Consider the following 12,196-nt stretch of genomic DNA (forward strand, 5'->3'; position numbering starts at 1 on the left):
TTCACTGTAAATTAGAGGCCAGTCTGGGACTTCAGAGTGAATTCCAGGTCAGTCTGAGCTAGTGTGAGACCCTACCTTGAACCCCCCCCCCCCAAAAAAAAAGAGGGAGAGAAAATGGGTGGGGTTAGGGCCTTTTAGCCACTGCAGATGAGCCATGCACCACCTTATACATCTGGGTTTTATGCATGAGTTTGACTTGTTTCTAGTAGGAGACATATCCATAAGTAATAATGCAGGATAGAGTTGGGAGCACAGAGAAGAAGGGAGTTCTGTTTGTTTTGGGTCCCTCCTGCCTTGACTTTGGACACTAAACAGGCATTCTTCCTTCTCATTAGTATTTAACTGGTTGAGTCCTTTCTCAGTTCTTCACCACCACGCTCCGTTTTAAGTACAGAGGAAATGATTACTCTGGAAATAGAAGAGGTCCCCAGAAAGGGTCAGTTTCTTTCCTGAAGCACAGTAAATCTTTGGTCCAGAACAGTAATCGAGGGCCCCCCAGGACAGTTAATTTCCTTGCTAGACTAGGAAATTGCGCATTTCCCTGGACTCCTTCTAAGCCAAGAGTCTTTCTCTAAATTCATACACTCCGCATGCTTCTCAAGCTCACAGACATATGGAAAAACTTGCTCATGTGTTTGTCACTTGGTAATTAGAAGTCCATACATAACATACACTCTGTAGCCAGTTTGGGCAGAGGGAACCCATCTTGGTTCATAACGTCCTTTGGGGAAGGTTGCTGTGACACCGTAGCTCCTTGTGCAGTCCTCTGGACAGTGTTTCTACCTTAGCCTAGAGCCACATGCTCAAGGGCCAGAGGAAGCAGGTTTCCCCATACATGGGTTGACCTGTGTCAACTCAAGCAAAAGCTGGAGCCGGAAGAGAAGTCTTCTATGGTGCAAGGGATGCTGGGGGCCTAGGGCTGTTGGAGGAATTGGCGAGGGCTCTTTCCAGAGTGCCACTTAGTGCCTTTGCCAGAGATCATGGGGGAATGAAGAGGAGGATTAGTCTTGTCCTGTAGACCACCCTTGTGTAGGGAGGAGGCTGAGTAGAGTAGATACTGTGTCTCTGTGTCCTGGGCTTGTTTTCTTTTTTCTTTTTTTTCTGAATGCTTCAGTAGATGATTCTTCACTTGTTTCAAGCACTTTTTAACAGCTGGACCTACTCCTCAGCCCTCTTCACATTTTTCAAAACAATAGCTGCTTTAAAAATATGTGCACTTCTTCAGAAAAATGCACACACAGAAGGTCTCACATATAATTTCAGATTTCAGGGCCATCCTTTCCAAAACTCAGCAATAGCCCTAGATTGGAGTAAATTACCCTGGTGGCTGATTTTCCTTGTTTACTGTACTTGATAGCTACAGGAATACTAACATTTTCGAAACTTGTTGGCCTGTTTTAATTTGCAAGGGGATAAGAGGGTGAGAATGAGAACGGGCATACCAGGGTCTCTTGTCATTGCAAACAAACTCCAGGTACACGCGCCGCCTTGTGCATCTGGCTTCAAGTGGGTCCTGGGAGGTGGAACCCAGGCCATCAGGCTTTGCAGGCAAGTGCCTTAACTGCTGAATCATTCCTCCGACACTTTAGAATATTTATTTATTTATTTGCAAGTAGAAAGCAAATAACTGGGCACACCAAGGCCTAGTGCCACTGTGTAAGTTTTTAGCCTGTAGATGGGTTTCACAGAAAATGTTTGATTAGTTTTTCATCTTGATAATACATTGACATGTTCATGAAGTTTTTATCCAATCAAAGTGCATTCACATTGTGGTCAGGAAGTTTCCAATCAAAACTTAGGATTTGCACAGCAGCTTTCTAATACTTAATTTTCCCTGTCTTTTGAAGCTTGGTAAGATGCGGCTGACGATTCCATGTCGGGCCCTTACCTGTTCTCACCTGCAGTGTTTCGATGCAACTCTTTATATTCAGATGAATGAGAAAAAGCCCACCTGGGTTTGTCCTGTCTGTGATAAGAAGGCTCCATATGAACACCTTATTATTGATGGGTATGTCATTTTTTCAGTTTTTCTTTGTATCTTCAAATGACTGTATCTGGGTTTGTTGACTATCAGGTTGGAAGCAAAAACTCAAGCTGGGTATGGTGGTGCACACCTTTAATCCTAGCACTTGGAAATCAGGTAGGAGGTTCTCTGACTTCAAGGCCATCCTGAAACTACATAGTGAATTCTAGGTCAGTCTGGGCCTAGAGTGAGACCCTACATTGAAAAGCCCCTCCAACCCCCCCCAAGAAAGTGCTATAAGTTATTTCTTCTAATCACGTATTTGTAGAATTACCGTGCATCTAGAAATCACTTAATTCAAAGTCAGTATTATAAATACCATCTTGAACCTGTTTTGAAAAGGTATAAGTACTACTTAAAGCACTAGTGAGTCTAACTAGAGTACGTTTATACCTTTTGTAACATGTGTCTATCTGCAGATATGCAGACTGTATCAAAGAACACATGAAACAGTTAGTTCTGGTTAATTCAAATTTATCGAAAGTGGGGCTTTTACAAACTCCAGTCAATGCCCCCCATCCTTGCTCAGGCCAGCAGCCCTAATCAAGCTCCCTGGATCCCAGGCAAAGTCATGACCTGGGGTGGGGGGATGGTTGGGAAACAGACGCTGAAGGGGGATAAGAGAGGGTAGTGGGGTTGCTGTAATTAAAGTACATTATATATGATGTAAAAAGGGGGTGGCTTTTAGAAGGTGTCCTGTTTCTGGAGACTAGACTGCTTCAGTCCCAGTCATGACGCGTCCACCCACTGGGAGGACTTCTCAGAAAGGATCAAGGAGCTCACGGCAGCTTCCTTCTCATTCGCTGTGCATTTCCTTCTTCACTTTCCTTCCTGTCATCATCTCCTGCATCTCGGTAATCACAGTGCTCCGTTACTGTCTTGAGCTCTCCTTTGTCTTTCTGTCCTGCCGGAAAGCTGGCCATGATTCTGTTAGTTTTATTCACCTTTTTGTCACTAAACAAAAAAATAAAAATTGTGCAAAGGAGGCTGTCTGCTTAGTACTTCTGGTATTGCCACAAAACAAGCAAGGCTGCTTATTTATTGTATTTTCAAAAACAGGCACCTGAAGAGAATGATGTAAGAAGTTGAATACATAAATACATTTATTATAATTTAGAGCTTTAAAAATGTCAGTCATGGAGAAAAAATAAACGTGGCGTGAATGTTTTATGTTCAGTTTTTCAAAAATGAGCCTAAATTAATAGTAATACTTTACTAGCTGTATCTACTACATATTTTTGGTTTCTTCCCTTTTTTATAATAAACATCTCTCTATCTCAGAAAAAATTGGAAAACACAAAAAATAAAAAGCTTTGGGTTTTTTGTTTGTTTGTTTGTTTGTTTGTTTGTTTGTTTGTTTGTTTGTTTCCAAGGTTAGAGTCTCACTCTAGCTCAGGCTGAACTGAAATTCACTATGTAGTCTCGGGCTGGCCTCATACTCAAGGCGATCCTCCTATCTCTGCTTCCCGAGTGCTGGGATTAAAGGTGCACAAGACGTAACTTTTTGGTTTTTTTGAGGTAGCGTTTCACTGTAGCTAAAGGTGGCCTTGAACTCATGGCAGTCCTCCTTCCTCTGCCTAATGAGTGCTGGGATTAAAGGCATGTGCCACCACGCCCAGCAAAACTTAACTTTTAATTGCATAGTTTTATACATGCTGCTTCAATTAATAAGATTTTCTTGCTGAAAGCAGTGTGGAATGTACAAAACATAAAGAGAGAGGAAAATAAATATACTTGAAATCACCACCAGTGATAACTTGTGTGTGTGTGTGCACTACACTCAGCTGTATGTAATAATTTGATTTTTTTTTGTATGTGTGTATGTGGCCCTCTCTCAGTTTTTTCCGAACAGTTTTCTACTCGTTAAACATCTTTCTTGTAGTCACATGACCCATCTTGTATATTCCACAGTTCAGGTGATGAGGTCTGTTCAGCCTTGAGTTTTGAATCATGATGGCTGTGGTTCTCCTCCCTTGTTCATTCTTGTACAAACATAGATCTAACTATTTGAACTGTAATGTTTCTAATTAAAGTTGTGATATCCTAAAGACTTTTTTTTTTTACAGCTTGTTTATGGAAATCCTAAAGTACTGTACAGACTGTGATGAGATACAGTTTAAGGAGGATGGCTCTTGGGCACCAATGAGATCCAAAAAGGAAGTACAGGAAGTTTCTGCTTCGTACAACGGAGTGGATGGTGAGTGAGAGTCTTTCTTGACGACGGGGTAGTCTCTGCTACAGTAAGCCATAAAAACACCCAGTGGTTTATGGGTAGCTTGATAAGTATTAAAATTATTGATTTATGTTCACAAGTAGAACTCATGGGTTTTGAGCCAGTGTTGCAGGTAGCCCGGGCTGGCTGGCATACTCACTGTGTAGTTGAGGCTGGCCTCTTGCTCTTTCCTCGTCTTCTTCACAATTACCTCTGTGCCTGGCTGCAAAACTCATGTCAAATCAATTTAGTTTTCTTGACAGCTTTTAAATTTTCCTGATATCTAGATTTCAAAGTGATATGATCTAATAAGATATTTGTAAAGTCATAGATTTAGAATGCTATTCTTTTTGAATTATTAATAAATTGGCACAAAGTAGCAAACATTCCTTTTGCTATAAGTGTGTGTGCATGAGTTTGACTTAGTGTGCTTTTGCTAGAAGGAGAGGTTGGAGTTCTTTTTTTTTTTTTTTTGGTTCTTTTAACATGTCTGTATAGATAGATAAATATAATCTGCAACTCCACAGCCTTGTTCCCAGCATACTTTTATACCAGGGGCTGGGATATAACTCAGTGGGGGAGCACTTGCCCAGTATGTGCAAGGCCATGGCACTAGAAAAATAAAACGAAACAAATCAAAACAAAAAGAAGCTGCGCATGATGGTGTACACCTTTAACCCCAGCATTTGGGATGCGGAAGTAGGAGGATTGCCATGAGTTTGAGTCATCCAGAGTGAGACCCTACATCGAAAAGCAAAAAGAGAAAAGAGAGGTCAAAACTCAAAATAAAAAGCCAAGCATGGTGGCACATGTCTTTAGTCCCAGCACTTAGGAGGCAGAGGTAGGAGGATTGCTATGTGTTCGAGGCCACCCTGAGACTACAAAGTGATTCTACGTCAGCCTGGGGCAGAGTGAGACCCTACCTTGAAAAACCAAAAATAAATAAATAATACTTTTAAACTGAGCAATACCGAGCCACTGTTAGATTTCTACTCTGGCCTCAATAATATTTTAAATCTAACTGATACATCACTCTTTGAGGTCACTGAGAAAAGAAGAGAATGACGCAGGTCTCCTGCCTTGTATTTGACTCCCATGCAGGATGCTTGAGCTCCTCGTTGGAGCATCAGGTGGTTTCTCACAACCAGTCCTCAAATAAAAACAAGAAAGTAGAGGTGATTGACCTTACCATAGACAGTTCATCTGATGAGGAGGAAGAGGAGCCATCTGCCAAGAGGACCTGCCCTTCCCTGTCTCCCACATCACAGCTAAACAATAAAGGGTAAGTGCTTTCAAAACATTTCTGCTTTGAAAGTGAATTTGGTAAATAAAATTAAGGACCTGCCAAATAAAGTAATTGTGCTTGATTATGAAACTTACTTAGATGCCAGAAAAAGTGGCACAGGCCTTTAATCCCAGCACTCTGGACGCTGATGTAGGAGGATTGCTGTGAGTTTGAGGCCAGCTTGAGACTACATAGTGAGTTCCAGATCAGCCTGGGCTACAGTGAGACCCTACCTTAAAAAAACAACCAACCTACCTCTTAGATTAAGTTTTTCCAGGTATGTAATATTCTGGATGAAAGTAAGACATTAAAGGAGTCACTTGCAAGACTGGGGAGTAACCCAGTGGGTAACTGCTTCCTGTACAAGCATGATGACCTGAATTTCCTCCCCAACAGACTTGAAAATGGTATGTGCCTGTAATCCACCACTTGGGAGGTGGAGATGGAATGCCTTCAGCCTCACTGGCTAGCTAACCAAATCAGTGAGCCCAGGATTAAGAGACCGTCTCCAAAAATGAGGTGAAGAACAATAGAGAAAGACACCCGGTGTCAGCCTCTGACCTCTGCAGCCACCCACGCACACGTACACACATATATGTGGCAAATACTTATGCATGCTATATAGACCTAGCATGTCAAAAGATGGCTCTAGGTCTAGGGAACTGACTGAGCGGATAAAGGCCATACAAGCATGAGTGTAAAAGCTTGGATTCCCAGAACCATGTGAAGCACTAGTATGTAGAGTCCTGGGGCACTAAGGCAGAAACCGGAGAATCGTCCAGAGCTCGCAGCTGGCCTGGTGAACACAGTGGTGAGCAACGAGAGACCCAACCTCCAACTAGGTGGAAGGTGAACATTACCATCCGACGTTGTCCCCTGAGATGCGCATGCACCAAAAACTAGGCTTGTAGGGCTGGAGAGTGCCCTTAATGGTTAAGGCACTTGCCTGCATAAGGACCCAGGTTCAATTCTCCAGGTCCCATGTAAGCCAGATGCACATGGTGTCGCATGCATCTGGAGTTTGTTTGCAGTGGCTAGAGGTCTTGGTGTGTCCATTCGCACTCACTCTGTTTCTGTCCCTCTCGCTGTCTCTAATAAATAAATCAGGAAAAAAAGTATTTTTTTAAAAATGGGATTCTAAAACATACAGTGGTTCTCAAACTGTGGTGTGCAAGAGAATTTATTAAACACACATTGTTTCTTCTGTGTCTGAGTTAGGGGTGGAGACTGAAAATTTTTGTATTTCTAGTAAGCTCCCAGGTGTTCCTGAAACCTGCTATGGGATTTAGAACATTGTCTAAAAACTGGAAGAAAACAACAACAACAAAACTTACTATGAGATTAACTGTTTTGTGGCTCACACATAAGATCTCAGCACTTGGGAGGCTGAGGTAGGAATCACTGTGAGTTCAAGGTCAGCCTGGCCTAAAGAGAGACCCTGGGGACAAGGGGGGGGGGGTGTACACATGCACACATGTGTAGCTGCAGGACAGGTGCTTATGTACATAAGGACGGCAAGGGAAGAAGGTAAAGCTAGCTCAGGTGTCAGTGCGGCCTCCTTCCTGTAGTTCCCACCATTCTCCACCAGACGTTGGGGCTGGGTGTTGACGTGTACTTGTAACTCCATAACTTGGTAATCTGAAGCAGGAGGGATGCTGCTAGGCTAGCCAGGGACTACAGTCAGTAAAGTCTTGAAAAGCCAAAAAATAAAAAGCTTTGTTTCCAGGCATGGTGGTGCACGCCTTTAATCCCAGCACTTGGGAGGCAGAGGTAGGAGGATCACCCCGAGACTACATAGTAAATTCCAGATCAGCCTGAGCTAGACTGAGACCCTACATCGAAAAGGAAGGAAGGAAGGAAGGAAGGAAGCTAGCTAGCTGTGTATTGTGGCACTATAATTCCAGCACTTGGAGGAGGTAGAGGCAGGATCAGAATTTCAAAGCCAGCCTCAGCTATATAGCAGATTTGAGCCCAGTCTAGGCTACATGAGACTGTCTCATAAAAACAAAATACCGTACCTTTGTTATGTTTTAATTCAGTTCATGAGCCATGCTGCTGTTATTTCCCTGTACTAGGCAGGGCTGGTGAGCAGGTACAGCTGTAACTTGCTGAGAGAGCGTGCAGCACTGGCACTGGCAGAAGGGCATGCACTATGCACTAGCCGTCCTTAAACTGACTCGTGTGAGTCCCATATGCACGGGGTCCTTCTCTGCAAAAAGATTTCATGGTGAGTTGTACGTATGTGCACACATGACGCTGTATGCATTTGGAAATCAGGACAATTTAGGGTGTCATTACTCGACTTACACCCCATTTGAGGCAGGGCTTCTCCATACTCAGTTGTCGAAGCCGAGTCTTGTGGACCCACAAACAAGCTTCCAGAGGCTTCACCCTTCTCACTGAGTGTGCCTGGATTACCTATACTACAGTGTCTTTTAAGTGGATTTTGGGATACAAATTCAGCTATTCACACTTGTTTGCAAGCACCTTATCCACTGAGCCATCTCCCCAGCCCAAGATTTCATATTTTGAGTCGTAGATCACTTGGAATGAATATAGAAATAAATGTGCCCCGTGTTAGATACATGCCACAAGAGTCTCATGACCTTTCGTGAGAAAGAGACAGAGTGTCCACAGATTGCACTGCTGCAGAGTTCAAGGTTCAAGAAAGATGGTGAAACGTGACCAAAAACATTTTTGGGCTTGCATTGAAATCATTTTCAGGGTTGAAAGTGTATAACGGACTGAAAAATTTTTTTAGTGTTTTTATTTATGTGCAAGCAGAGATAGGAGAGAGAGAATGAGAATGGGCACACCAAGGCTTCCAGATATTGCAAATGGACTCCAGATGCTTGTGCCACTAAATACTGGGGGATCAGACCCTGGTTGTTAGGCTTTGCAGGCAAGTGCCTTAACCGGTGAGCGACCTCTCTAGCCCCAGAGACTAAAAATTTTTAATGAAACATGCAGTCTTACAGTTTTACTGTGTAGGATAAATAGCTCATCTCACCATACACATAGGCAAATAACATTGTTCATTATATGAGACGCAGTAACTGTTGAGCCCTAGTCATGTCCTCTGAGCTTTATTTGCAAGCAGAGAGAGTGGAGAGAGAGGGTGTGCGCATGCCAGGTTCTGTTGCTGCTGCAATGAGCTCCAGATAGACACAGCGCTTCTCGCATCTGCCTCTGCGTGGACACTGGAGCCAAACCCAGGCTGGCGGTAGGTTTTACAAGCAAGTGCCTTCATCCCTGACCATCTTCCCAGCCCTTTTGGTTTCTTGTTTGGGTGATGTTGTTTTGTTTGTTTTTTTTTTTCTTTTGTTATTACTATTTTGAGGTAGAGTCTTGCTCTCGCCCAGGCTTACTTGGAACTCTAGTTCAGGTTAACTTCAAACTCATGGTGACCTCCTGTGCTCAGGAGGCGGAATCCCAGCTTCAGGCGGCCTGCCATGAAACGGTGCATACTTCTCCTCCTGGCTTCTTCCAAGGTTTCTGCATTTATTCATTAATTTGTGGGTTGTTTTTTTGCAGTGCAAGGAATTGTATCCAGGCCTCCTACATGCTAGGCAAGTGCTCTTGCACTGAGCTGTAGCCCCAGGCCCAAGATATTTCACATAGAATGACAGAATACATAGTTGACCTTTTATAACCCTGAGTTCCACATCTGTGGATGAAGCCAGCCTCAGATTGAAAACATTCGGGGGGAAAACCGAGAGTGTCTATACTGAACATGTGGCGACTTGTTTTCCTTGTTATTCTCCAAATAATACCGTATGACAAGCTCACTGGCCGTGCTGGTTGGTAGAGGCCTGTTACGCTATCACTTATGGTGGCGGGGTCATTAGCTACATAGTGAATTGGAGGCCAGGCTCTGCTCCATGAACCCTTGTCTCATGAAAGCAGTTGGCATAACAGTTACTTGTAGTTGGTATTGTGAGTTTCTAGAGATTGTTGGGTGGACAACAGCTATGTTCATCACTGTACCACCAAAGAAGATGAGAAGATGGCTATATGGTGGGCATACTTACATGACAGAGAAATGCTGTGACATTTTGTGGAAGGGACGTAAGTGGCCTTGGATTTTGGTGTCTGCAAGAGGTACTAGAATAAATCCCCACAGGTGCCGACATTTAGCTGTCCCTCTGTGCCGGCGAAATAGTCACTCATTAGTTACGGAAAACCTTTGAGGCTTTAGAAGTCTTAATATTTCTCCTTTTGGATATTTGCTATTTCTCCCCAAATTGTTCTGTTGTTATGTTTGGGAAACTACATTAAATGCATTAAGTACTTCCTTAGTTTTCCAGTGACTGATTGAACCCAGATACAGTACTGCAAATGCCAGACCATTCTCTTAATAAGGAATTTGAAGCTGGGCGTGGTGGTGCATGCCTTAAATCCCAGCAGAGGTAGGAGGATTGCCATGAGTTCAAGGCCACCCTGAGATGACAGAGTTAATTCCAGGTCAGCCTGGACCAGAGTGAGACCCTACCTCGAAAAACAAAAAAAAACAAAACAAAACAAGAATTTGACAGGTTACGATGTCCTTAAAAGAATGACACCAGAGGCTGGTGTGGTGGCTCACTCCTTTAATCCCAGCACTCGGGAGGCTACTGAGGAAGGAGGATCGCTGTAAGTTCGAGGCCACCCTCAGACTACATTGTGAATTCCAGGTCAGCCTGAGCTAGAGCGAGACCCTACCTCAAAAACAAACAGCAACAACAAACGATGCCAGGTCTGCACTAGTGGCCCTTTCGCAGTCAGTGACAGCCAACAGCCAGAAACCCGAGCACAGCGAGCTGTTGGTTGCTGGGCATTGTAAAGGTGGAAATGACTTTCAAAACAGAATTACAGAATTGAAAATCGTCACCCCTAGTTAGAAAGAGACAAACCCACTAAAGTCTAAAACACTTCGTTGTCTTCAGCCACTCCGTGTTTGGTCCACCCAGAACTTCGAAGAGGTTTAAATTTCTATGAGATGAGACACTTTTGGTGGCAAGTGGGATGTTTGGTGCTTGGTACCCATTCAGAAAGGTGAAGTACTTGGTCACAATTAGACTGATCTGGAAGTGGACCTTGGCATCTCTGGTGGTTTGAGTTAGGTATCCCCGTGAACTTCATGTGTTCCGAATGATCCACAGCTGATGGTAGTTTGGTAGGTGGCGTCTTGTCTGGAGCAGGTGTGTTGTTGGGGATGGCCTTAAGGGTGTTGTAGGTGTGCTTTGTGCCAGTAACAAGAAGGTAAGTACGACAGTATCTTTTAAACTGTTTTGTACCATTGCACATGGAGCGCTAAATGCAGAGCTAGTTTCTTCTTTTTATTTTCTGTAGTATACATTGGCCTCTCCTTTTTAATGTTTTTTGTTTATTTACTTGACAGAAAGAGGGGGAGACAGAGAGAGAATGGGCACTGCAAATGAATTCCAGACGCGTTTGCCTCCTTATGCATCTGGCTAACATGGGTCCATAGTCTCAGCACACAAATGCCTGAACCTCTAAGCCATCACCCCAGCCCTACATTGGCCTCTTACATGGCTGGAATAACACTGTAAGGGTAGCCCTTATTTCTCCCTAGTACCACCATAATTACTTTCTTTTAAAAATTAGTTCTTTCAGGGGCTAGAGGAATGGCTTAGCAGTTAAGGAACTTGCCTGCAAAGCCAAAGGACCCAGGTTCAATTCCCCAGGACCCACATTAGCCAGATGCACAAGGTGGCACATGTGTCTGGAGTTTGTTTACAGTGGCTGGAGGCCCTGGCACGCCCGTTCTCTCTCTCTCTTTCTCTCCCCCCTTTCTCTTTGGTGGGCTGAAGAGAGATGGCTTAGCAGTTAAGCGCTTGCCTGTGAAGCCTAAGGACCCCGGTTCAAGGCTCGGTTCCCCAGGACCCACGTTAGCCAGATGCACAAGGTACATGCCTATGAAGCCTGAGGACCTAGGTTTGATTCTCTAGGTCCCATGTAAGCCAGATTCACATGGTGGCGCATGTGTCTGGAGTTTGTTTGCAGTGGCTAGAGGTCCTGGCTTGTCCATTCTTTTCCTCCTCCCCCCCCAATCCCATCTCTAATAAATCAGTATGTAACAGAAAGCCATGATGATTTTTAAGCAGAGCCAGGGAAGCCCAAGCCCTGCCACCCTCTGATAATTCAGACCCATAAAGGAGGTGAAGGAGAAAAAAATTAAACTAAATAAACAAAGATATAAAAATTTAGTTCTTTCACTGGGCATGGTGGCGCACACCTTTAATCCCAGCACTTGGGAGGCAGAGGCAGGAGGATTGCCATGAGTTAGAAGCCACCCCGGGACTACATAGTGAATTCCAGGTCAGCCTGGGCTACAGCAAGACCCTACCTCAAAAAAAAAAAAAAAAAAAAAAAAAAGCTTTCATTTTTCCTCAAAGAGGTGAAGGAGAAGATTTGAGTTCCCAGCCATTGAAACATTTCACTCAGCTTCTCTAGAGTTCATCTTTCTCTGTTTTCATTATACTACTCACCCTATAAAAACTTTCCACTAGGGGCTGGAGAGATGGCCTAGTGGTTTGCACTTGCCTGCGAAGCCTAAGGACTTAGGTTCAGTTCTCCAGTACCTATGTAAACTAGAAACACAAGGTGGTGCATGTGTCTGAAATGTGTTTGCAGTGGCTGGAAGCCCTGGCATGCCCATTTTCTCTCTCTCTCT

General features: G+C 43.9%; 1 protein-coding gene across 2 annotated transcripts in view; it reads left to right on the top strand.

Moving 5' to 3' along the window:
• The window catches only part of Pias1 (protein inhibitor of activated STAT 1), a 128,104-nt gene that overhangs the window by 105,627 nt on the left and 10,281 nt on the right, over positions 1 to 12,196 (top strand). For both annotated transcript variants that reach the window (XM_004662569.3, XM_045160321.1), the window contains exons 9-11: positions 1,848 to 2,008; positions 4,090 to 4,220; positions 5,337 to 5,517. In XM_004662569.3, coding sequence (XP_004662626.1) covers positions 1,848 to 2,008; positions 4,090 to 4,220; positions 5,337 to 5,517 — 473 coding nt within the window. The remainder of the gene's footprint in view (positions 1 to 1,847; positions 2,009 to 4,089; positions 4,221 to 5,336; positions 5,518 to 12,196) is intronic.

Source organism: Jaculus jaculus, chromosome 10 (genome assembly GCF_020740685.1).
Source record: "Jaculus jaculus isolate mJacJac1 chromosome 10, mJacJac1.mat.Y.cur, whole genome shotgun sequence".
NCBI classification, from domain to species: Eukaryota; Metazoa; Chordata; class Mammalia; order Rodentia; family Dipodidae; genus Jaculus; species Jaculus jaculus.